At 40.4% G+C, this 27,154-nt stretch overlaps 1 protein-coding gene across 2 annotated transcripts in view; it reads right to left on the bottom strand.

Moving 5' to 3' along the window:
• Window positions 1-298: 298 nt before the first annotated feature.
• The window catches only part of nectin3b (nectin cell adhesion molecule 3b), a 66,280-nt gene continuing 39,424 nt past the window's right edge, over window positions 299-27,154 (bottom strand). Inside the window, exons 5-8 of one of the 2 annotated variants that reach the window (XM_077233009.1) lie at window positions 26,689-26,840; window positions 7,661-7,805; window positions 1,776-1,878; window positions 299-1,212 (exon numbers count right to left, since the gene is read on the bottom strand). In XM_077233009.1, the coding sequence (XP_077089124.1) occupies window positions 1,045-1,212; window positions 1,776-1,878; window positions 7,661-7,805; window positions 26,689-26,840 (568 nt within the window). In that variant the 3' untranslated portion in view covers window positions 299-1,044. Of the gene's footprint in view, window positions 1,213-1,775; window positions 1,879-7,660; window positions 7,806-20,900; window positions 23,555-26,688; window positions 26,841-27,154 lie in introns of those variants that run through there. The other variant, XM_077233008.1, reaches the window with a different exon arrangement.

The raw sequence follows: 27,154 nt of genomic DNA on the forward strand, positions 1-27,154 counted from the left end.
AAGCACTCCCGCCGCCCCCATTCACTGTCTCTCGCGCCTTCCCAGAGAGCATTTTGCGGTCTGAAATTTTCCATCATCGACCGAGGGAAGTTTGCATAGCAGTCTTGATGACTATAGAGCAGCATTTTAGGTATTCATCAGGTTTTACAACCTATATTTGACTCTCAAACCCTTCTAATGACATTGTATGCGGATTTGAGAAGTAGCACTATAGTTATATTAGACGTGTTTTTTTGCAAACCAATATGGAAAATGATGTCATTTTAAATGTGCTGCACAATAAAACAAGTCTCATATGTACAGGTTACATCGCTTTATTTGATTATCGGTATGCTGTAATTCAAAGATTGCTTTGGTTATGAGATTCAAAGTTCATGTTTAACTAAGCCGACTGGGGAAAAAAAAGTTAACAAAAATGATCTAATTGAGCTTAAACAAACAAAAAGCCACACTGATATTATGAGCTCAGATATATACATGAAACATTATACAGTATGTACACACATACTGTAAGCAGGGGCAAAGTAGGCCTATGTGCCTCATAATGTGAATTCACATCTACTGTACATCACAGTGTAAACAAGAAAACTTATGGCAAATGAACTCTAGCAGTCACTATCTGTCATAAGCAAACAAATCTCAGCTAAAATGACAACCAGTCTACAGTGAATAAAAATAGCATTTAACTGACAAAAAGTCCTTGCGAAAAACAATCAAAGGGCAATGATCCCTATAAAAAACTTGTACAGTCTTAGTCACAATGACCACTAGATTCGTAATATGAGTGAACAATGAGACTCATATAGACAGCCTAGGTAATTTATTTTATATTGGACTATTCTGTAAATGTTAAACAAGCCAGACTAATAATACATACATGTTGCCAGGGTTTTCATTACGCATTATATAGACCTTGTATACACACCAGTAATAGTTCAATGTTCTAATTACTGTATGGCGGTGATTTTGTTTTGCTCCCAGTATTCTCGTAAACAGTTTTCACTTTGGGGCTGGCAGTGCCCTGCAGTTGACACAAGAACGTCATCACACGTAGTGTTCTCTATGGTTGATGTAAACTCGGTCTGCCCCGTTCTGATGACAGACCCACTCCTGATAGGACAGTGAATGGTGAGTGGGGCTGTGGAGGTCTCTCCGAGCCATTCTGACAGGCACCCGTTCGGCCAGTTCGTAGTGCCTCTCCATCCGACGAGCCTATAAAATGACACCAGATATAGTGCATATTATATCCAAAGTATTATAGCAGCTCCACTAGGTGTTGATGCTGTTAGACAATTAAATGTAATGTTTGATGAGATTAGATGGATAGAATGCAGTGTTTTTATTTTAGGACTGTCAATTGAATTTAGGAATAATGAATGAATGAAAAAAAAAAAGCTGACCAGTTTTTAATTGTTTTAAGGTTTTTTTTTGGGCACTTTTCATCTGATCAGAATGTAAAACCATCTGCTGCCCAGATAACAAACCAACTTTGTTTGGATGGGAGACCAGTTTAAACCAGCTAAGACCAGCAAACCACCTGAGGATGGTGTATTTTTCAGCAATGTTATGTGTGGGATGGGTAAAAACAAGGTGAGAAAAAAATCTGGAAAAAGTGAGCTAAAAGAGAGCATACTATAATCACTCCTTAAATAATAAGAAACATGCCAGTAGTCATCTTTTGAATGCAGCTCTATTATAAAGTACCACAGAAGGAAAATAAATCAGAATATAGAGCCGGGACCCCCACAGTGTAAACAGAGTACTGCGAGGTTTACCTGAGAGAATGAGGCCACCTGAGGGGCCTGAGAGGCCAGTGGGATGACAGGAGGTCTCTCTGTATATGGAGGAGGAGGCTTGTGAGTTGGAGGGAGGTCAATTCTGTTTGTCAAGGACAAAACCCAACAATAGTTAGAATAAGTATATCACTGACATGTTGCATGATTCGCAATCTTATTTGCAGTGACCCCAAAGTATCTGGATACATAAGCCACAATAAAAATAATGTATGAATGTCATTGCATTACATAAAAAAAAAATCAAGCTAAGTGGCATTTATTTTGTAGAAATGTACTGTTTAGGTGCTTTTTTCAGGCTAAACATTTCACAGAAGTTTGTTCGATGATAAAACTTACAGAGTCACTGTTTGTATTCTTGTCAGTAGATGGAGGAAATGGTGGTCAAGATCCAAAAGTATGAAATGTGTTTAGTCTGAGGAACAATAACAACCACACCTTCTTTAAGTTCTGGGAACGGAATGGAACTTTTGTTCTGTTTTACATCCATGGCAATACTGCCAATTTGTCAAGCTGAACACAAAATAATTAAATTTTTATGGCTAAAACAAATCTGAGAGTCTATGATTCCCATGCAAGGTGTCACTTTTGACTCAATCCCCAGCCACTCAAAATGGCCTCCATGTTTTTAAGCCCCTACGGCCACACTGAGACACCCTTTCTCATGCTCTCTGGGACCTCTAAACCAAACAACAGCAGGCCACAATAGACCCGTCGAGAGTAACTTTGCGTGGGTACACATGTGGGTGGAGGTGTATATTAGTGATATACATAAATACAACTGGGGCCCATTTTAAAACTCCAAACAAAACTGAGAGAAATGGAAACAAATGACTTTGCCTTCTTGTTTGACTTGTGAATCGCGAACAAACAATCATGTCATTTACATTTCCTTTAAACAATTCATCATGGTTTAATGTCCTAAACTTCTACAAGATACTATATTTAATATACTGTATAGTGCTGTCTCCAATGCATATAGCAAAGCTAAAACAAGCTTATTAAAATAATTTCTGATCTGATATCGACCACAACTACACTAGCAATTAAATTGGTCTCACATCCCTATAACTTAGGCTCTGATGGATTGATGTCCATTTAGCTTCTGCTTTGTATTCCTACATTGGGAGGTCCAGAGGGTTGCCCTGCCCTGACCTTGAATTCCCAGAATTCCTAATATATGGCAAGATACCTGTTCTCATTCCCTGGATTTAGATACTGCTGTGTGTGCCATAAAGGTCATCTACCGAATGTCATAAAGATAGCCTAGAGTCATTAGTGGACAAATAAGGAATCTTAAACCTTCACTGCTAGTTTTAAAAGCTCTGCATTGACAACCAATGAGAAGAAGCTCTTAAAATACAGAGTTCGTTCACACCTCTTCGTTCAAAAACCCTTTAGGGAAAACATGTCAACTGTGACCTCTCCTCATATATTTTCCCAATGTGCATCCATAAGCTCCTCATTCCTCAAGGGATCGACCTTGTCTTTGTTTTTCCACTTCCTGTGGACATTAATCCCCAACCATTAGTAGTACATTGTTTTGTGTAATTGATTTTCAATGGACTAACAGTCTGTCTAATGTCTCCCCTGCCCTCCCCACATAAAGTCTAAATCAGACAGAGATGGAAAAGTGTACAACAGTGTTTTATGGCTCATTAAGTCTATATGGACTCACATTAGCATTTCCCATGATAAGTTATGATCGAAATAAAGGACTAAAAGCAGGAGATGTCATCCATGGACTAGAAAGATGATATGGTTGAGTGCATTTGTATATGAGCAGGAAGAGACGCAGAAAGGCCTGGATACTCTCACTGGTTCCACCTGGATGTCCAAAGAGACCAAACAAGGGCCAAAATTTTGGACTTCGCATCAAAGAGGGAACGTGATTGCATTGTCCTCATATAGTTTTCTCTCTTTTCATCTCATGTACACAATGGACAGCTGAAGGTCAGATTCATTTGTTTTCCTCAGAGAGCCTGGAACATTTTCCAATTGTCTTGATTTTAAGCCAAGACCTTGACATATAAAATACTTTAATACTTTAAAGGCTGCCACATCATCTAGTGAAGGATAAATTCAAGGTCACTTTAGATGAATGAGAGCTATCAAAACAAAATCAAACACAAAATCATCACGACTCAGAAATGAAAGTGGAAAGCTCACACAAACCTGATAAAAATAGAAAAACCTATAAAAAATACCTCTTGAAGCATTTGAAGGATGCACATTTTCTCATCTTTGACTACTGGGTGCAATCAGATCAAAGTGTCAAGAGTAATATGGACATTTTTGCTTTTATTCCTGCATAAGCGCCATGTGTTAGCATCCCAATGCTGCTTATCTCTCGCAGATTCCCAGCCGTCTCCTGCTCAGTGGCAGCAACATCCATCAGACCAAACCCAGCTGTCCCACCACACTGATCTGCATGCAGCCTGCAGCCAAAGTAAAGCTGAGCCAAGACACACAGAGGCTGAACAGGGATCAGCCGAAACAGATAAGAGTGCCTCTTGCGCCTTTTCTGAGAGTGACGCTTCTGACAGCACCGATGAGAAGTTTCAGAAAGGGCTCACTTCAAGATAAATGTGGATAAAGATAGCGCAGCAGAAAACAAGTAATAAATAAATACTAAGTCAACAATTCAGCAAATTTGAAAAACCTTAGGGGCCCTCTACACAGGATGCGTTATTTTATAAAAGTTTTTATTCAAATAGCCAATTAATGTCACAGTCATCAACCATAATTTCTGATTGCTAGTTGGATGCAGACGGTATTATATTTTAGTAATATTAGCCATATTTTAGTCAGAGAGAAAAATTACATTTTAAATGTGGACACTACTGTTCGTAAGTTGGTAAGATTTATTAATGTTTCTGATAGAATTTATTTAATCAAAAATACAGTAAAACAATAATATCATGAAATATCATTACAATTTAAAATAACAATTTTCTATTTTATTATATTTTAAAATGTGATTTATTCCTGTGAAGATGCAAAGCTGTATTGTCAGCAGTCATTACTCCAGTCTTCGCTGTCACATGATCCTTCACAAATGATTCTAATAGTATCAGCTTAATATTTTGGGGAAAACCATGAAACTTTTTTAGAGCATTTATTTGAAATAGAAGTTTTTTTTTTAATCAATTTAACGCATCCTTGCTGAATAAAAGTACTAATTTCCTTTTGATTAGTGGTGTACATCTGCTAAAAGTTAATTTTGTGCATGTTCAAGACTACATTAACCTAACAGACAGCTAACTCCAGAATGTATCCAGTGTGAATGTCTCCTTAGCTGTCATGTTTGGATAACACGCTCAGGTCATATTACAGCAGAAACTACAATGGAAGGTTTGAGAAAAAGAGAAAATTCTGAAACAAATTTCAAGGTCCACAAATCATATGGAGGCCAGACGTTTGAGCGCTGAGAATTGTCTGCCTGCCGCATTTCCCCTGTTCCCCGATATAATTTTCCCTGTGAACAGCTGTATCACGCGAGACTCCGCTGTGACCTCATCCTCATGAGAACTGCATCCATCACCATGGCTCTAGGAAACATTATTATTTTTTGCTATGTTTGCATAACTATTTATATTCATTTATTTACATTAGCTCCTTCTTTTATAGAATACGAGAAGAATGTCCCATATTCAGTGTTATTTCTGCTGACACAAACACTAACAACCTGTGGCAAACTAACAGTGGTGTGTCCTTGACAGAATAAAACATCTACATCAAATCTATGTGGTCTTATGTGGACAAACTACATTTGTAAACCTGGGTTAACATTTTAATTTGCATATTTATATGGCGTATAAGATGAATTGGATGAACACATTTGATTTAGTCAATCTTGACAAGAAAGACTTTCTAGCTATTTTAAGCCACTTCAACTGTACTGTAACAGTACACTTTTACTGTAACAGTTTCTTTTCTCCAGTTAACACGTTTTCCATCACCGTTTGATCAATGTGTTTGACAGTCAACAGTCATTTTTCTACCCGCTTCTGAAACTAAACAGCGTGTGAAAGTTTCAGCAAATATACAATGTTTTGCGTTCTCTCACAAAAGTATTGTGTTCAATGGCGAAACTTTGCACTGCATTGCAAAACATTTGCGTTCTCACCCAAAGCTAATGCGTTTTCCCTCTCACCCTTATAATATTTCCATCACAAAAGTTTTGCGAACAATTGCAAGTTTCTTGAGGGGACACAAATAATTAGCAAAAAAATTATTTAAGAGATATGATTAAGAGATATAGCCTAATTTTCCCCTCTTATTTTATTTTTAATACCATCACATTGTCACTTTAGGAGCTCTGTACTATATTATATTATTATTGGTTATCTATTGCTAAACAACTCTCTGTAAGATGCGTGCAATGAATCATATCACATTATATTTTTGGTACCATAAAAGCAGTGCTTACCCAGGGGTTAAAAAGCAATGCTAACACTTTAAAAACTACAATTGTGAAATGCCACTTTACCAGCGATTAATTAGTGGCCTCAAACCAAGATCAAAAAGGTGATAACCCGGGGTTAAGTGCAGCGTGAAAAGCCATGTGAAGCTCTGTGAGGGGAGCTGCTTTTTGGAGGCTCTGGGAAAAGGGAGACCTCCGGGCTGGCTGAAATAAGACGTCTGTGGGCTCACATCTAGAGACACTCTTAGTGACAGAACAATAAAGTGGCTCTTTTAGCATGAACCAAAAGAAAAAAACTGAAAAATCAACATGCTTTGTCAAAAAGGAGCTATCTGAAGCTATTTTACCCACACAAGTTCTGAAATGATGTATAGTGTGGTAGTCTCTGTATACTGCAAAAGCAAATACACAACTGTGACCTATTGTGGCTATAGTCTCTATTTGTGATGACATGCAGTTGCCTTTCCAGGAAACAAAAGAAAACCATCTGATGTTGCTACCACCAGAATAGACCATTTACAGTCTTGACTGGGTTTCTAGGCTCAGTAATAATTGACAAAATATATTACGGTTAGGGCATGAAGCAAAGGTTAAGCCATAAAAAGGTGCTCTAGCGTGAAATGCCTCGTTCTGACAGGCCAACAGGTGAGCCGGACAGAGCTGAAGCGGAGTGTAATGTACTTAATGATAGCCTGACTGGAAAAACAAACTCTTCAAGAAACTCATTTTAAACATATGTGACTATGAGTAAATAGGTTTGGCATGTTAGACCAAAACTGTAACACATGAGCACATCGATGAAACGCTACTAAGAAATCTGGTATAGTCTGTAAGTTCACAGAAATGTAGGGTGGTAATAGTTAAAGTTTTATTCTGTCAGTCCAAGTTCAAAGGACGGTTAGGAAGTTGCTGAGGAAGCATGGTAATGATTAAATAATTCACCAGGTAAGTGCCCATGTACTGCCCCGACTGAAGGTCTACGTGTGGTAGAGCAGGTGACTCAGAGTCAAAATATCTCAGATGTCTGACAATGTCTGTACCCATGCAAACAATGTTATGTTTTAAGAATGCTTTCCTAATGTTCCCCACAAGTTATTAAAATGCAACTTCTGAACATTCTGGGAAAGTTAAAAATATCCACAAAAAAAAAAAGTGTTTGGGACAATTCTTCCTTATTTATGAAAATGTTAAAATAATGGTAAAAGTGTTTAAGAAACATTTAAATGTTACTCAAACAAACTATGTTTTCATGCTAAGGTTTAAATGTGTTTAGCAAGTCTTCGTACTGTTGAGAGAAGCTTTACAAAACACTGAGAGTGCTTGCTGTTGCTTACTGTGAGACATTGTGGCTGTAATGTATTTGAGATCTCATCCTGCATGTCGTTAGGTAAGAGTTAAAAGTCAGATTATCTGTATAGGTGAAGATATTGCACGTACTCACACTTTATCTGAGTATGTGGTTGGGGGAGCCTTGCGTGCTGTAAGGAGCACGATGGTGAAGACGGTGATGAGGAAGAATGCCAGCACAGCTCCCATTACGGCCCCAGCAATAGCCATGGAGGATGTCATCTGCTTCTGAGACATGTCTGAAAGGCGTCACAACACAGTGAGAAAAAATAAATGCTAATTAATAAATAAACACGGCCAACGTTATTGGAGGTACATCAAGTTCCACTAAAATTATCATCAGCTTGTTACAATTCAAGACAAAAACACTGCTGATCTTGGCACAGAACGGCTAAATGCCACAAATTATAACAAAAAGCACAAAACAGCAACGCACAGCCTGTGAAAGCAACTAACAACTGGAACACACTTAAGCTCAGCATGTGTTGATGTAGATTGTAAAAGACAACCAACAGAACAGCAAAAGACTAGAAGACAGCTCAGTTAAATAAAGATATGAATAAAAATGTGACAATGCCAATAGTGAGGGCAGAGTAAGCTAAAATATTGAGTTCATACAGCCAGAAGAGTTTAGCAAATAATAAATACATAAAAGTATCATTAAAACCAGATACATTTACTTGAACAGCAAAATGAAGACAATAGCTTCATCTGAAAATGCTTAGCCAATTTCCCCACTACATATGTTAAATGTCACAGTATTCATAAAGAGTGGGCAAAAATTACCCAGGTGACCTACTATTTGCAGTGAGATTCTCAAGTGTGCATCCAATGGACACTTTACTATCCCATCAGGCCATAGGAGAGAATTTGTGAATGACAGTAAAGTGATGCAACTGACGCTACGCTATCTCACGACCAATTCGTACGAATTTGTACCAGTGATTAAAAGGTGGCTAATTCATACGAATTCATACGACCTCACTCGTTCGAATTTGTACGATTCGTCTAAACCCACGTGATGGGTAGGTTTAGGGGCGGGGTCAGGGGTAAGTCATTCGGACGAATTGGGCAACTCGTAAAATATGTACGATTTAGCAAAAATCGTACTAATTCGTACGAGTGAGGTCGTATGAATTCGTACGAATTAGCCACCTCGTAAAATTCGTACAAATTGCCGTGATATTGTAGTACGTCCAGATTACAATCAATCATTCACACATTCATACGGTAACGCTTTAGTTTAGGGTCCAGTTCTCACTGTTAACTAGTTGCTTATTAGCATGCATTGATATAACTAGGATATTGGTTGTTTATTAATACTTATAAAGCACATATTAAAGCCTTATTCTGCATGACAATATTCTACATCCAATACCTAAACTTAACAACTACTTAACTACTAATAGTGAGAATTAGACCCAATCTAAAGTGTGACCGAATATACTTTTTTAACAGTTGCAAAGTATACTTATTTAAAAGAAATGCCTGTACTCAGAGTATGTCTTTCAGATGCAGCCCATGACTTGATTTGAGAAAATATGTAGAATTAAGCTTTTCCCCACAACCTTCCTTTGGAGATTTTGGTTACACTTTATTTTGTTTATACATTTAAGTAATATTAATTTTGCATCTGAAGTAAATTTGACTTGTTTTAAAGTCTGCATGAAATCAAAAATGTCCCTACTACTTTCTTATTGCATGTTCCTGGTTTTATGTGATTCGTCATTGAATGTTATCCCAATGTAAACAAAAAAAAATCTTTGCAATTTTTAGTGAATATAATGGAAAAAGGTCATTTGAAGCTAACCATTTGCTTTTTTTAAAGAGAACTTGCATTCTTATATGTAAAACCCACTTATCAAGAAAGTCAGTCTCTGATGGATAAAAATCAATTATAACCCTATTATTTTCTTATTTTTACTCTTAAATGTGCTAAAAAAAGGAACAAAATAGGTTAAAAATAGCAATTCACACACTTTAGGGATGTTTAATACAGAACGTAATACAGAAAAAGATACAGAAAACAATGCCAATGATTAAATTGGTATTTTACAGAGCATATCATCTGTCCTAATGGATTTAATTGTTAATCAAGAGTCAGAGTGTATGTGAAATAGCGGTTTGTTGTTACAGCGAGTCAGGTGGATGGGTGGGTTGTGCAGCGGTTGGCAGGGGCAAGCTGTAGTCAGCCAATTTCTAAGGCTCAGTAATTAGGACCTCATGCTGCCCTCCTTTAAAGCCTGCTGTTACTGTCTCTCCCACCCCGCAGTGCTCTCATGCTTAGCTGCACTCCTTCCTCCAGCTTTCCCTTCCACTCTCTTTCTCTGTCATTACTACCTCGCTCGTTCGCTTTTACGGTGAGTTTCACACTCTTGCGCAACTTCATTTAGCAAGTTCACCAAAATCAATGAGGTTGCTGAGATCACAAGCTCGTTATCCCCACAACGGGAATCCAGTAAAAGGATTACATCCATTAATTAAGATTAATTAAACTCAAAGTGTGCCCGTTTGGATAATCAACAGACTTCTTGGCAAAGAGAGTGGAACAACTTCACCATATTACCCAACTTTGCCACTTGACCTTTGAAACGCCACAGTCTGAGGATGTTGGGCATGCTGAAAAAGAATCGCAACGTATTTTTCCTCCCCAACACAAATCAATTGAACGTACTATCGAGCGTTTTCCCCTAAGGTTTTATGGCCGAGAACCCAATAATTACCACAGTGCTGTTACTGTCAGCTCACCTCTGCACTCACAGGAGAACAGAACAGGATTTTCAGTCACAAGTCATTCAATAGTGATTGTTTAAGTGTAGCAAGCGGTAAATATTTGCCCTGCTGAGCACACGTCCGGCTCATGAGGGGGCTGAGAGAAGCTGGCGCTGGAGGAATAAAGACAGTGAGAGCAGGGGGTCAAGGGACTAAGGTGTCAGGAGATCGGGGAGGGAATATGAGGAGAGGGGATTGTGGCTATAGGGGACTGTAAGCGCCAATGTGAGCTGGGATAGAGAATATTAGTAAAAAGTTTGGCACTGAATTGGAGGTTTGGCACAGTAGTGATTTAACCAGGCTCGTGACGGATCTTTGCACAGCAAGTCCATACGGCAACATCAGAAGGCAGTGCAATAAAAATATGACTTCTGCAGCTTGCGAAGAGTTAAAAGTGAAGCATATAATTTCTGTACCACTAGCATCACAAGGGCTAGGTGATATGGCCAAAAATATTATCACAATATTTTTTCCATATCATTTGATATCTATATTTATAATTTCATACCATTAAAGGGGAAGGAAATGCATTCCACGTTTGTTAGATCGCAAGAACAAATGTAAATACATATGCTACCTTTCAATTTAGGGCCTCATAAAATCTTTTTGAATTGTTCCCAAGTTCTGTGTTTTCTTTTTTGTATTTTATACAAATGCATACAAATGAATCATCAAAAATGATGTCTAATGAAATGAATGAAAAAAAACTTTAACCATTTAATCAATATTTTAAAATGTATTCAAATGAAAATCTAACAATTAATTTACAACAAAACATTGCATTTTATTTTATATAAAGTTGCATGCAGCACAACTGAACTTGGGTACTGAATATAAAATAAAATATTCAGTACATCATCATTGTATAATATTCCTTAAGATAATAGTAAAAATAATGGTAATAATAATAAATATAGCTGCAAACAACAATTAATGTGCTCAGTCACTTTAATGCCTTTCAGCACATGTATAAACAAGTATTATGTTTTATTTATGAAGCCTGTAACCACCTAAATGGGTTCCCTTTCAAGGGAACTCGAGCTGCGTCAAGCTGTGGGAACGCCTCTGCGTGTGTGCGTCATGAAGCACGTATGGAATCAGTCCAATGGAGAGATGGAACGTCATAGGCGGGTGACATCATCGACCAGGAAACTATAAAGCACCCCCAAAACACAAGCGCGACAGCTTCTTTGCCTTCAGTAAGCGCTATATGTGGATCTGTCTCAAGTGTTTTTGTCTGTCACTAAGCAGGAGTTTCACTATTTCAAAAAACTATATATATATATATATATATATATATATTATATTGAGAGACAATGGCGAGCAAACAACAATTTAAGAAGTGTGTTCCTCCCTGCTCGCGCTATTTAACGAGCGGGGATACACACAGCTTATGTGTTGTTTGTTTGGGAGTGCAGCATGCCCAGTCAGCTCTCGAGGGGGCTGATTGTGAGAATTGCGAGCGTTTGCCTCTTAGAACGCTCCGCTCCCGCCGATCACTCTTTGAGGAGAGTGGTTCGGTTCGCGATCCCCACGGATCGGGTCCCGCTTATGCCGAGGCTGAGCGGCGACGTCATTCGTGGGGATCGCAGATGGATCTAACAGCGGGGCTTGAGACGGGCTCTGCCCTATCTCAGCCCTTACCTGTTAGATCCAGTGCCTCAGGCTCGGGTTGTCAAGCATGCTCTGCGGTTTCTTCCCCCCGAACTGAGGCCCCAGTACTGCAACTATCCAGTTCTGAGGATCTGGATGTTGTTAGTCTGGATGCGGGAGATGTCGATGATTCGCCATCTCGCTCTCCCGAAAGTGAGGAGCTTATGGAGGTGCTCACTCATGCTGTTTCTAAATTAAGCATCGAGTGGCCAGCTGTTAGGCAGGAGTATAGAGAAAAATCTAAATTAGATGAAAGATTTTTGCCTTCCCGTTCTCAACCTCCACGCCGGTGCTTGCCCTTCTTCCCTGATCTCCACACAGAGGTTTCGAGATCGTGGAAAAAGCCGGTCTCTTATCGTGTTTTTAGCCCTCAAACTTCCACTTATTCAAACATTGTGGGGGCTAAATCTCATGGTTATGGGGCGATGCCCAAAGCAGAAGAGGCGCTTGCTAGTCATCTTTCTGCTGAAGCTGCATCTTCTTTTAAAGCACCACTTTTACCCTCTAAGCCTCTTAGAAGTACGTCAGCTTTAGTGGGTAAGGCGTATTCGGCGGCCGGTCAAGCCTCGGCGTGCCTGCACACGATGTCCATCTTGCAGGCATACCAGGCTGACTTATTAAAGGATGTGAGTGACACTCAAGAGGTCAGCACTGACGTAGTTCGTGAACAGCGTCAGGCTGCAGATTTATCTCTGCGCGCCACCAAGGAGTCGGCCAAGCTAATGGGCCGTACTATGGCAGCCCTGGTGGCCGCAGAGAGGCATCTATGGTTAAATCTCTCTGGTATGAAAGAAAAAGACAAAGCTTTTCTTTTGGACGCTCGCTCTCTCCTCATGGTCTTTTTGGTGATTCTGTCAATACTGTCATAGATAGATTTCAGGAAGAGAAGAAACAGTCGGCAGCGTTTCAGAAATGTATGCCTCTTAAAATTCATGTCCCCGGTACTGCTGGGCGGGAGCAGTCCAGGCCGTCAGTCAGCTCCTCACATAGGGCACAACAGAAGCAGAGTGTCGCGTCTACATAGCATTGCTATGTATCTTCCTGGTTATTTGAATGTGGTAGCAGACTCCGTCGAGGCAGGGGCCGAGGCCGGGGGAATGGAGGCTCCACCCCGAGGTGGTGGAGCTCCTTTGGTTGAGTTTCGGTCGCACCGAGGTGGACCTATTCGCTTCCAAGGAGACAACGCACTGTCATCTGTGGTTCTCCATCAGTCAGCCAGCCCCTCTGGGGTTGGACGCTCTGGTACAGCCGTGGCAGAGGTCACGTCTGTATGCTTTTCCCCCGGTTGCTCTGCTACCAGGAGTTCTGGAGAGGGTTTCGCCGGGACGGGGTCAGCCTACTTCTAGTAGCCCCGTTCTGGCCGGCCCGAGTATGGTTCGCGGACCTAATATCTCTTCTGGACGGCTCTCCCTTGGAGATTCCGATCAGGAGGGATCTACTCTCTCAGGAGGGCGGTACGATATTTCACCCCCGCCCAGAGTTGTGGAAACTGTGGGCTTGGCCTCTGAGGGGGCCCAGCTCATAGAATCTGGTCTCTCAACTGAGGTTGTTGAGACCATCCTTCACTCCAGTGCTCCGTCTCTAGGAAGTTATATGCCCTGAAGTGGAAACTTTTCACTTCTTGGTGTGCAGAACACCGGCAGGACCCAGTTAACGGCCCAGTGGGTGCAGTGCTGGAGTTTCTGCAGGAGCGTTTCTCTGCAGGGTTATCCCCCTCCACACTAAAGGTGTATGTGGCGGCACTAGCTGCTTTCCATGTCCCTTTCAGTGGAGTTTCTCTTGGGAGACACCCACTTATAACTCGCTTCCTTCGTGGCACTTTGAGGCTGAGGCCTGCAGTTCGTACGAGGGTGCCGACTTGGGATTTAGCCATTGTACTAGAGGGCCTTTCTTTGGCCCCCTTTGAACCTATTGAGGAAGTTTCTGAGAAATTTCTCACGTATAAAACTCTTTTTCTGCTTGCAATCTCCTCACTTAAGAGAATCGGAGATTTGCAGGCCCTGTTGGTTGCACCCTCGTGCCTGGAGTTTTCGCCTGGTATGGTTAAGGCTTTTCTATACCCTAGACCAGGTTATGTCCCTAAGGTCCCTACTAATGCTGTTAGACCTACAGTGCTGCAGGCTTTCTATCCTCCTCCTTTTGTGTCATCAGATCAGGAGAAACTTAACCTTCTCTGCCCGGTTAGGGCGTTAGGCGCTTACGTCCACAGAGCTGCCCTGTGGAGGAAATCAGAACAGTTATTTGTGTGCTTTGGGCCACCCAGGAAAGGGTGTCCCGCGTCTAAACAGAGAATGAGCAAGTGGGTGGTTAAGGCCATCTCACTTGCTTATGAGTCGGCTGGTCAGCCTTCACCTTTGGCTGTACGAGCCCACTCTACTAGGAGTATGGCTGCTTCTAAAGCATGGTTGTCAGGAGTATCGCTAAGTGATGTTTGTGATGCGGCTGGGTGATCCTCACCGCATACATTTGTTAAGTTCTATGAATTGGACTTAAGTTCCACTCCTGGGGCGCAGGTGCTCTCGTCCTCTGTGCGCTAGTTCCCACATGACGGTCATTTGCTCCTATGGCGACGTGGGTATTGGCGTTCCCACAGCTTGACGCAGCTCGAGTTCCCTTGAAAGGGAACGTCTCGGTTACGTATGTAACCCTAGTTCCCTGATAGGGAACGAGACGCTGCGTCGTTCTGCCATACTCCCAGCATGCCCGTTAGCGCTTCCTTCAGGCCTATCAGAAGCTGTCGCGCTTGTGTTTTGGGGGTGCTTTATAGTTTCTTGGTCGGTGACGTCACCCGCCTATGACGTTCCGTCTCTGCATTGGACTGATTCCATACGTGCTTCATGACGCACACACGCAGAGGCATTCCCACAGCTTGACGCAGCGTCTCGTTCCCTATCAGGGAACTAGGGTTACATACGTAACCGAGACGTTTTCCACCATAGATGGAAAAGACCATTCACAACCAAAACTGGCAATTTAATAAGGAAATATATGTTTTAAAGCTTTTTAACAGTTATTGAGGTAGAGCCAAACAGTTTGCAAGTAGGTTTTTGAAATAATCTCCAATATTTAATGGACAATTCAATTGACAGCAGTGGTCCTAGAGGCAAAGTTTCTCAGAATGAGGAGTTCTAAAATATGGTGTGAATATGTGCGAAAAATAGCATAATTATAAAATCTACGCACGTGAAAAACGCAAAGGCGTCCCTTGGTGGCCGATTTCTTTCGAATTTCTCTGTGAATCAAATAGGCCCAGTGAGTTTCTATCAGACTCTTTTAACCCTGTCTGACAGCTGCTCGAAATTCATTGTTTTTTGCCATATCCCCACAGACAATCGCGGCACCTTGGACAAAGACACGTCATGTCAGTTTTCAAGTCAATCAGACTGTTGCGTACTATAGGTATGGTCTTTTTGTTCATTTTATAACACCACCAAATTACCAGGTGCCATGTCATTTTTCACACAAGCACAGACTTAGCCCATACATATGTGTAGAGAGTTTGGGGAAATGATCTCACTCAGTTCAAGAGGCTGTTTTCTGTCACGGACGTGAATCGAAATTTCTACTTTTTGGATAATTACTGACAATCAGACTACAGGGAATCTTTCTACACTGGTTAGGTTCCGATCGGGCACAAAAAAACTAGGACTAGTTTGCAAAAGTAGGTTTTTCAAAAAATCCAAAATACACAAATTTTGACCATTGAATCCGAGACGTTCATTCTGTTTGCCTTGAGCCAATGATTCCAATGATATAAGACACTTGAGATAAATGGTTTAGGAGTTATGAGCCATTGAGTACTTTTGATTGCTGTAGAGCCACACAAAAAAAATGCAACAACGAACAGAAGTCGTCATAATTATAAAGAATTAGCCTTCATGTTAATTCTTGATCACATTTACCATTGCTCTGTTAAATTTCATGGGCGAAATCCAGTCATTTAGCATCCTAACGATAATAACAAGAAATGGCTATGACCAATCTTTTTTTTTTTTTTGCAAAATATGCAAGAGATTGAGGATTAAGGATAAGAGAGGAACTCTGATGATAAGTGAGAATGTTCCTAACATTAATCACATTTTTTTTAAATTCCCCACTACCTTTCACACTCTTCTATTACTAATTAGCACATATCTTAGCATCCAGTCCATGTCTCTATTTATCTCTCTATACATGTTTTCTGAAGGTTTAACTTCATTTGGGATTACATGTGGTTCAGTGTACGGGAACAATGGTCAGGGATGGTGACAGGGCTCGGAGGGGGCAGGAGAGAGGCGATCATTCTACCGTCTGGCGTGTAACACCACAGATGGGCCCCCCACAGTGAGTCACAAGACCCTTTTTCAGTTCAATTCAGCAAGGGTTAAAGCTGTCTGTTTGCTGCACAACATTCACCTCACATACTTAAATTAGATTTTTCTTTTACTCCAAATCCATATAAAGATTGAAATTGTAGGATTTCCCTCATGAAAAAAGTACCCTTTAGAATACTTTTAAAAAGAGTGATTATTACAGATCTAATATACTTTAAAAAATAATAGCCTACTTAAGTGCACACTGAACAATGTTTTTGCGCTCAACTGCATGTTAACAGAAATTAAATGAAAATGTGTTATAGTTTAAATTTATATTAAATACAATTAATCACTTTAGGATTGTTTTTTTTTCTTTATATGCAATTTCATACTTCTATTGTCTTTGAATTATGGTTAAAGTGTACTGCCGAATGTACTGCTACACTCCTTTTCAAAAGGTACCACCCCAGTAACAGCTTTTATATCTTTTGTTCTAACTCAGATGTCCAAACTCAGTCCTGGAGGGCCACTGTCCTGCAGAGTTTAGCTCCAACCCCAATTAAACACACCTGGACCACCAGCTAATCAAGGTCTTATAGGCTAGAAACTTCCTGGCAGGTATGTTGAGTCTGGCTAGAGCTAAACTCTGCAGGTCAGTGGCCCTTCAGGACTGCGTTTGGACACCCCTGTTCTAGAGTGTATGCATTTATGTGAATCTAAAATATAAATATCAAAATCTAAAGTAATACTATAAAATATGAGTATTTTAGCATGTTAGTCAACATCAAAATAACTGTACTTCTTTTAATGTTTTAAAATGTTATTTAATGTGAAACTTTTAATTTGACATCATTACAAAGTGCACTTTGATAAAAAAAATACTTAAGTGTGGAAACAATCATTAAAGTAAAGTATACTCTAAGTACACTTAAGTGTCCTTTTATTATCCCTTTACATATCCAAGAGTTTGTGTGGAGTTTGGAAGCTATAGCACGTTTACAGTACATTCATAATCATTACTGTTGCCAGGGTTTTGCGGTAAGCTTTATGCCGCTTGAGTGTGAGGCTATTATAAATCCGCCCCCCCCCCCCAGTATATATTTAAGTAATTAAATTAATATAAAAAGTGAGTCGACTAATGGCTTAAAGGACATAGAACGACATAGTCAACTAGAAAAATCTTTAGTCAGGAGCAGCCCTATTATTTTGTGTTTGTCTGTGTCAATACAACTGCACAATCCCTTTTGAGCTTATTTCTTTATCCATTACCTCATTTCTCTCTACCACCCTCAACAAACAGCCTCTGCAATCTGTTGGTCCCTCTTCAATAGTTTTGTCCTGATAAAGTGCCCTCTCCATAATTCAGGTGCCTTTTTGGTGGCTTACTTTAACCCTGCTGGACTTAAGCCTTTCACAGGTGAGCCCAGACTTGAACCATATCCTTTGAAGGTGCTTTCCATCCTTCTAAAAAAGATGTTTACCAAACAGATTTAAGGTTTCTGGAGACTGACAGAGAAATTCACAGCTCAGAGCAGAGGATTAAATGAGTTCACACTCGCTTAGAGACGGTTCGGGGGTGGCAGGCATCTTTAAACCTGATTAAAGGGATCAGGTGTTTCTCTTAGACTGACTGATAGTCGTATCGGACACGGCAGCCCGTAACTCATTCAACACTCTCAGCGGGTATTTGATAATAGTAGCTGGGTTGGGAAGAAGCCCCACAATGCTTTCTGGTCAATGTTACATGGGGAATGCTGGCCCTCCCTGCTGGCTGACACCTGATAGCCATATTGGAGTGCAGGTAGGTAGTTTGTCTGTGTTGGACCGGAAAAGGTTTCTGTTGCGACCCATGAGTCTTAATTACTGTGAATTAATGTCTGTGGGACAATGGAAAGACAAAACAGACAAACGTCCTTGAAAAGGGCAAATGTTTATGATGCAGCAGACCAAAAGGGCTCAATGACTGTTCAGTATAACTAGTCACTCCTAATAGAGGCCACTAGACAAGAGAAAGCCCACCGCTTAAGTATTGGCGAGAGGGTTGTTCTGGTGAATGAAGATAGGTCAAGTGTCAGAGGTCATCTCCTGTTGTGGCTGCCATTGTTTAAACTGCCAGATTTTTATGAGGTACTTTAGTGTGCATTACTGTGGAAAAGAGCAGCTGATTCTGGGTGGTCTCTCAAATCATTAAGTGTTTGACAAAGACCTCAACTGCTATCTGAAGTGCTCACTGCAGAAACAAGACTTGAAGAGTATTTCCTATCTCTATCCTGCTTTAATTTGTCTTTTGGGTCAACATGACATCTTGAGATCAACTAGAGGGAAATTAATATCACACTATTTGGTTACATATTTGTACAGCCTAGTATATATGTGAGCGTGAAATAATAAAGTGCAGTAACACTTTCCAGGGTTCAAGTTCTGATAAATGTGAGACTCTCTAAAAATGGAGCACTGAACATTTAATAACAGCCTACCATTGAGGGAATGACTTCATGACCACTGTGATGTATTAGTGGAAAAATATGTCATAAATGATGGATATCTGAGAGGGAGGAGTCACAAATGACAAATTTTCCGCAAGGAAATATGCTCTCTGAAAGGAAAAAGGAAGAAAATGACTTGGTCACAATGACAGATTGCAGCCTTTTAAACTGACCATCTTTTATAGCAGGAATTTGTCTATATAATTTATATACTTCACACGTGCATTTTCATTGTCATCCCCCAATTCTCCTTTTTAACCTCGATCTTTGGCTCCTCCCCTCTTCCAGTCTCAAGCTCCCCCTTTTCTCAAAATCTCTCCCTAATTTTTTCTCGCAGAATTCCTCTCTTTTATCCACTCTCTATTTTTCCTCTGTGATGGAGAGTGAGACGGGAAGCACAGGTATCCCTCAAGAGAACAAGCTCTCTGTCATGACCCCGGGAAGAGTCTGTTGCCATGGGGACGGTGTCAATGGCCTGGAAGGGGGCTGTGGCAAACAAAACCATTCTACCGGTCTAATTTAACCAATCAGAAGCACTCATGGATCAGGGAGGGGGGTGGTAATACTGCTCCTTAGAGAATCTATTCAAACAGTGCAGTGAGAGACAGTGACCTCCACGCCGTGATAAGGTGACTACATGAATGACATTGTTATTTTCAGTGGGCTACCTCACATTCCAAGGAATTATACAGGAACCTTAAAATACCCGAGGGAATGAAAGTGTCTCTATTTTTTATTCTCTAAGTTATAAAGAGTATGTTCGTGTAATTTCCTATCACTGACGTAAACAATTAATGGCATTGTTCAGAAGAAAAGATTTATTGCTTGCTTTACTGCTTGGGTTCTGATGGCCTGTGAAAGTTGCATAGTGATTCACAAATTTATTGGCTGGTTAGTTACTTTTAAACTTGAGAAAAAGCCCCAACTTTGAATGAACAAACTAATTATTTTAACAATGAACACTACTGTTAAAAAGTTTGGGGTCAGTAAAACAGAAATATTGTGAAATTTACAATTTAAAATAACTGTTCTCTACCCTAATATATTTTAAAATGTAATTTATTCCTGTGATGGCAACCCATTAGTGTCAGATGATCCTTCAGAAATCATTCTCTGCGGATTTGGCGTTCAAAGAACACATTATTACCATCATTAATGTTGCAATTACACATTTAGCAAACAGTCGACTCAAATTTACAATAGCTAAAACACCCAGTCTAATTAATTTTATATATTTAAATGAATTAAACATGAACAAAACAGTCAAAGTTATGCACAATGTGAAAGTATCATATCGGTTTGCACCGAATATAATGAATATTTAATTGTGCATTTTGATTTCCACCATCTTTTAAATTTAAATATTAGCCATTTCAAGATAAAATGTATAAACTATGGGTTATTTGTACACACCTAAAACAACAGGCAATTACTTTGACATCCGTTTGCCCCAGATTTGGGCTGCAAGGTGGTCAAACACATGGAAATGTATGAGAACCACTGCTTTACTATACTAATTTTAGCCCTGATCTCATGGTCTTGGATTAAAGAGGCACATTTCATGAGCTGACTTTGGACATTGATTCATCGTGGAACTTCTGACAACTAATTACTAGCTTGTCCCACCACCAGCTGATTGGACAGGATGATAGACTCACCAACGGCTATGAAACAAAAAACACTCAAACACCATTTAGTCCCACAGCTGTGCTTGATCTTCCCTTCGTCAAGCATCTCCCCCATCTCCTCTCACACAAATCGACAGAACAGCAGTGCAAACACAAGAATCAACAAGTCCATAATCCCCTCCACTTTAAGGCTATCCTAGATAAAGTCAGAGAGGAAGCTCAGCCCCCATCCACAGGAAGCTTTTAGCCACAGGCTTTCCCACAAAATATGCATGAGGCTCAGAGCACGAGGGGATATTCGGAGATGAAGTAGGATAACCACAGCAAAGGAAAAGAGGGCGTGAGGAATACATCCCTGGAGGCCTCCAGGAGAGTAGTGGAGACCCCCACAGGGAACACTTCTGCAGCTGAAGCAACCAGTCACACCCAAGACCTCAAAATTCACCCCTCCAACCAACAGCAAACAGATCTGAGGCCAAGATATAAAACAAAGAAACATGTCACAGAAAAAAAGGTGCTTTATTTCAAAAAACAAATGTATCCCAAAAATGTATTTTTACAAAACACTGCTCAGTATCATCTATACATTACAAATACATTTCTTCTCTATTTTTCTTTAAATTTTTTGTATTTTATTTTTTTACAGTAGATCTTTGTAAAACAAAAAAGAGTGAAGAAAAAAAATTCTGGAGAAGTGTACGTGTTATTCTCTCATCACAATCTGTGTAAACGGTGGGTTTTCTAGTGCGTTCCACCGTTGAATCTCAGGCTTCCTAGAGGAACGATAAATTCAAACAAACTAACAAACAAAACAAGGTTCTCCAAACTGCCAGCATATATACAAAACAACCTTGTTTACATTGAATTATTCACCTTTGCATTGCCCAAACCTGTACACATACATATTTTGTTTGACTGAACTCTTTGATGTGCACTGTAACTCAAGTGTCACATGTCATTTAATGCGAGCAAAACAATTAGTTATTGTCTGAAAATCTGCAAAAAGCAAATCATAGAAAATGGCACAAAACAAATGACAGTTCAAAATGATGTTCTCAGGGCCCATTCCTGTCCATTATATGCCTCAAAAACTACTTGCATACTTCTTCTGAGAATGATACTCATTCGTTTGTAACTTCTGCATGCACATTATAATGCTTACAGGGCACGTCTTCAGTTTAAGGCACTACAATATCATCTCCAATATCTCAAAACCCAAGCATATGCATCTGCTAGCTTATTAAGATCCAGCCAACACTAAAAATGAATGACAAATAACATGCGTGTTAGGCTATCGTCTTCTGCGTTAAATTATGTGCGTAAATGTGTGAGATCTGAGGCCAGAAATCTGAACACTATTGCACAGACAATGAGGAAATTGATCAAAACACTGTCGGTTAACACTAGCTGATTGGATTTACATATTACAGGCAGACACAGAAAACACAAACAAAAACACAAGAGACAGGCACAGGACTTGATTTGTGACGTAATGCAAGCCTCTGAATGCAGTCGGACGTTGTTAACACTTGGCAGTGATGGTCTGACGAAGACAAGCCAGACAGCTACATTAATACGGGACGAGCTTTCATGTTGAACAATGGCAGTAGTTTTCGATGTTCAAGACATTGTCCAACCATCTCCTCTTGCAGACAGACTCACACAGTGGCAAACATTTCCGATGGCACAAACAAAAGAAATCCAGAGCTAACAGAGTGACACAGAAGTATGCAAATAGAAGCTGAATTGATACAATAACAGCACCCCATTTCGGCAATCATCCTGTCTGGCTTTCTCCCATTGGACTTTATCAAATCCAGCACAGTCCTCCCTGTCTAGCACCTCCCTAAAGCACTCCGACTCTGAATGCCAGTAGAGAGGAAATAAATGTTGCCATGGAAACCACCAGGCTGTTGACAGGAGCTAATTTCTGCCTCCATCAGAGTGACAGCATTGAAAGTTGACATGACTCATCGAAACTCATTGCTTGCATCGGAGCTGATCTGAAACACTTATCGACAGGTTATCTGAATATAAATTGCATTTGTTTGAATGCCTTTCTTTTTTTGTAGTGACTTTCTTTTAAATAAATCACACAGTACAACTTACTGTGCAAAGGAAAGGAGACTGACTATTGATTTGGCAAGAAAACTCAACTTAATCACCCCTGAACTGGTTTATTGGTGAAACAAAGCAGATGTCTTTTTGCCTGACCTTAAATGACAATAATTACACCCTCTCTTGGTCCCAAAACATCCTTTAAACCAGCTAGCTATGAAGAGCTAACTAAAGATTAGGCTAATGTACAAAAACAAATTGGTATGTGTAAACTACTAGAAAAGGTGCATTTCCTACAAATTTTCTTTACATAACTCTGTTCATCCTTGTATCATTTTGCAGTCTGAAGCATTTCAAGTGTCTACGCAGTCTCTTCCTGCTCATCTTTCTCAGACATACCACTCCCTCCGCGAGATCATTGAGCCATCGGTGTGCGACACGTAGTCATTGTCGTAGCAGGCCTCTGGCATGTAGGGGGAACCGTTGCTCATGACTTGCGGAGCGGCATATCTGTGGGTCTCTGGCTGCAACGAGCTCCTCTGGATGTGATGGGCTGGACTTAAGGTCTGCGGATGGCCGGGGTGATGGTTGTTGTGGTAGACGTGCTCATGGTTGTGATGGTTATGGTGGTTGAGTTGACCGCCTGCTTCCCTCAAAGCTCTACTGCGACCATTGGGTGATCGCTCGAAATCTCCCCACTCTTCTCGATCCTTATCCGGGTAGATGGAGCCGTTATCCTGGTTGGATTTGAGCTTGGTGTCAGGGCTTCCTTTGCTGTAGACTTGCTGCAACTCATGGGGCTGGGGAGCCTTCTGCATGTCCGAGGGGCCGTGATACTGCTTCGTGTAGTAGTCGCCGCGGAAAGTCCGTCGCTGACGCTGGTAATAAACTCCACCCAGAATCAGTAGCAACAGCAGGAAGAGGGCTCCGCCCACTGCCCCACCCACAATTGAGCCTAGGCTTCCCTCCGGCAGAGGCGCCAGGGTTGGAGAGGTGATGAGGGCTCGCTGTTTATTGCCAGGTGAGGTGGCAGAGATGTCGGTGGTTAGGAGGCGCACAGGGGTGGTGGGGGGCATGGTGGTGGTTGAGGGAGGATCTAATGGAGGGAAGGAAGGAGAGGCAAGAGGGAAGGGGGTAGGAGGAAGGGATGGACAGACAAAGAAAAGTAGATAATGTCAATGCCAACTACATCCGCATATCATTAACAGTCATATGAATCTGCTTCCAAGATTGTAACATCTTCTAGCATAACATCTAGAATGAACAACAGTTGCCATGGACATGACAGTTTCAGGTTTTGGATCAGATCTTTTATTGAAAGGAAGTGATTGCAAACCATCCGACAGCTTCAAAACCTAAAACTGTTGCCCAGAGCAAAGCTTAGAAAAAAACAACAACAACATGAAAGTGAAAGAAGAGTTGAGATCTTCATGATAAGGGATTCATGAGGAGCTACATACTAACATCTCCAGCTAACAAGGAAGTACAGTCGTCTGCAACAATGAAACCTAATGAGCAACATTTATGTTAGCTGAGAGAGGGAGTATGGATGACCACATAGCTGAGTGATTAGAAAAAAAAAATGGAAGGAAGGGGTCAGTGAAAGGGTACGAGCTACTGGGGGAGGGGAGGGAACATACATTGAGAATACCCTGCTAACATGACTTGACTGGTGCAAGGATAGGAGATTGAGCTAACGCCATTACCATGCATTGATCGCTTGATTGTGTTAGGGAGCAGCGTGTTGCGTTTCATCGTATTCTGGAGCATGCATCTGTATTATGCAAGCAGTGATCTCTGTGCCTAGGAGCTGAAAGTCAAACTATCCCATTACGGAGTGTCCTGTTCCCGGCGCAATGAGAACTATTTGGCTGGCTGTGAAATGTGTGAATGCATCGAGTGCAGACGTGCGAGTCGCAGGAGTCAGGGCTGCAAGCTCTTCGGGGTTACGTAGTTCAAATGCTCCAGCTAAAGTGGGGAATAATTAGCTCATCCTCACTGGAATGAATGATAAATGTAGCATACATAAAGCATTCCTGGACTGTATTGTTCCCGCAAGGTCAAATGTAATTTGGATGCATCTGTGGGTCTGGTGAGAGAATGTATATGTATGTAGGAAAGAGTAGGTATATGGTTAAGAAAAAACTGAAAAGTCCCATCCCATTTATTCTTTTGGAAACATTTTTGATACAAAAAGTTCTGAAATATTTTTGTACTCCCACAGTATTCCCAGTGCAAACATTTGTTGCATATTAAACCACAGGAATAGTTCACCTCAAAATCTAAGATGTTACCAAGGCCTCCCCTAACATGGTAAGGGGCCCAGTACAAGTTAGAGGATGCGGGGCCTGGTGCAAACCACCCTGGTTGTCATTATTTACCCACCCTCGTACCAAGCCTGTATGTGGATATTTCTTTGAGTAAAATACAAAAAGAGAATTTCTGAAGAAAATTCACACAGCTATTTTCCATGAGTTTTCACTGAACTAGGTCTGAATGATTAAAGAATCTGAATGGTTTGCTCATTATAACCAGAGCATCAACTCATCGACTTCAATAAACTGTCTCGGGAATATATATATATATATATATATATATATATATATATATAATTGATAATTATTTACATTTTGGACGGTTCCTCACATAAAGCTAATGTACGCCTTCAGAATACTTCAGAAAATTACAAGACTACGATTATACTGAATTTTTGGAGATTAACACAATGAACAGTTGTATGAAAAAAATAAAAATCGGCATGAACATTCTTCAAAACATCTTTAATCCACAGAATAAATAAAAGTCATATAAGTTTGCAACAACATGACGATGAGTAAATATTGACAGAATTTTAATTTTTGTGTGAGCTATCCCCTTAAACCACAAGGACGTGGACAATGTCAATTTATTTTAATTTATTCAATTTCGCCCAGCGAGTTAAAGAATAATTTGTTTCAATCAATAAACACTAGAGCTTCTCGCCTTAGCACGTCAATGCCCAGAAAGGAAGAGAACAGGACATAAAGCGAGGGCAAGTCACGGGAAAAGTCAGAAATCCCTCCCCTTTTCATGCTTATCTTCTCAGTGCCTCAATAAAATCCAGATTTATCATAAATTATGTACAGTATGTGTTAACCCATGCCTGTCCATACACTGTACATATCATTCAAACCTAAATGTGATTGGTCCATCTGGAGGAAGTATGTGGGTGTGTATCTGGGGGTGACTGGTGACCACACAGGTAGAGGCAGAGTGTTTAACATGCAGGACAGGTTCTGCCCACCCATACTCATGCACAAAGATCAGTGACTAACAGCAGACACCCACAGTCACTCAGTCACTCAGTCAATACGCAAACAGTAGCAGTAGGCATTCTAGTAGAAACATAATGACTCAAACAATTGACGCAAAGGGACTCTTAAAAAAAAAGATATAGGCAGACAACTTTGACATAAACAGCCACACGCAAACAAACAGAAACGCATAGCTCCATGCACGCATATATGTGGAATATTTCTCAAGGGGAGAGCATTAAAAAAAAAAAAAAGGTTAAAAAAAAAGAAAAGAAAATACATAATTAATGGCGGTTGAAAAGAGCTGGTGAATGTTTCATGAATCTAGGACATCACTCAGTCAAGGTTGCTTCCGCTCTATTCTCTCCTTGTATAACTGCGTGACAGTCTCAGAGATATACTAAGTGTGCACGAGGGAGGGAGAAAAAAACGGTGGGGGGGTGTAATGTGTGTCTCTATCACAGAAACGAATTAAACAGCAGGATTCAATGTTTAATGTTTACACAAAAATGATAGGAGATAAACACCATGGAGTTAGACAGCGGATACCTGTCTCATGAAACCCAATAAAAACCAAATCAAACTTTTTTAAAAGAGCCAAAGCTGAACTTAAATGGAGGGCCAATCCCCTTCAGGCAAAGGTCTCATGCTAAGGAAAATGATTGGGAGCTTCTGTGTCAAAAAAAAAATGGATTAGGATCAGTGTAAGAGGGATCTGAGATGGGTGGGTTCTAGAGAAGAAAACCTTAAGAAACATCTTGCTTGAAATGAGTAAATGAAAGAATTAATGTGAGAAGTTAAATTTATTTATTTATTTAACCAGCAAATTTATTAAAACGTTGTCTTAAGTTCAGTTGTTTGCTTATTATTGTTTCTCCAGCTTCACATAGGAAACATTGATAAGATGGGTATGGCAAGTTTCAAGTCTCTCACTCACCCTGAATGCGTATTCTAATGTCTCGACTGCGCAGTCCGATATCGTTTGCCACCTCACACCTGTAAACGCCAGAGTCGTTCTTCTGGAGGGGCCTCATGAAAACCAAAGAGTTATTCAGCAGCTCTGCTCCATCTGGCATCTCTCCATCCAACCTACAACATACAAAACATGTCAAATTGCTTCCAAATAGCAAGATATTGCATCTGCCCAGACACTGTGGAAAATGTCAGAATCAGTAGTAATTTACAGAGTCAGTCAAAAGTTGGACTTATGATCTAAATGTCTTTGGTTAAATCAGAAATTTGGTGCGCTCAGAAAACCATATATCAGAAGTTTAAACTGATACGGCTTTAAAACAAAATGGCAATAATACACTTTCAAGATGAGTGTGAACACGATAGATGATAATCAAAACCAAAAAGATGTTTTGTTAGCTGAGGTACGAGCTGTGAAGGCACAGTGCTAT

The sequence above is a fragment of the Siphateles boraxobius genome, unplaced genomic scaffold (assembly GCF_051911475.1).
Source record: "Siphateles boraxobius isolate OS27281-9 unplaced genomic scaffold, OSU_SipBor_1 18, whole genome shotgun sequence".
NCBI classification, from domain to species: Eukaryota; Metazoa; Chordata; class Actinopteri; order Cypriniformes; family Leuciscidae; genus Siphateles; species Siphateles boraxobius.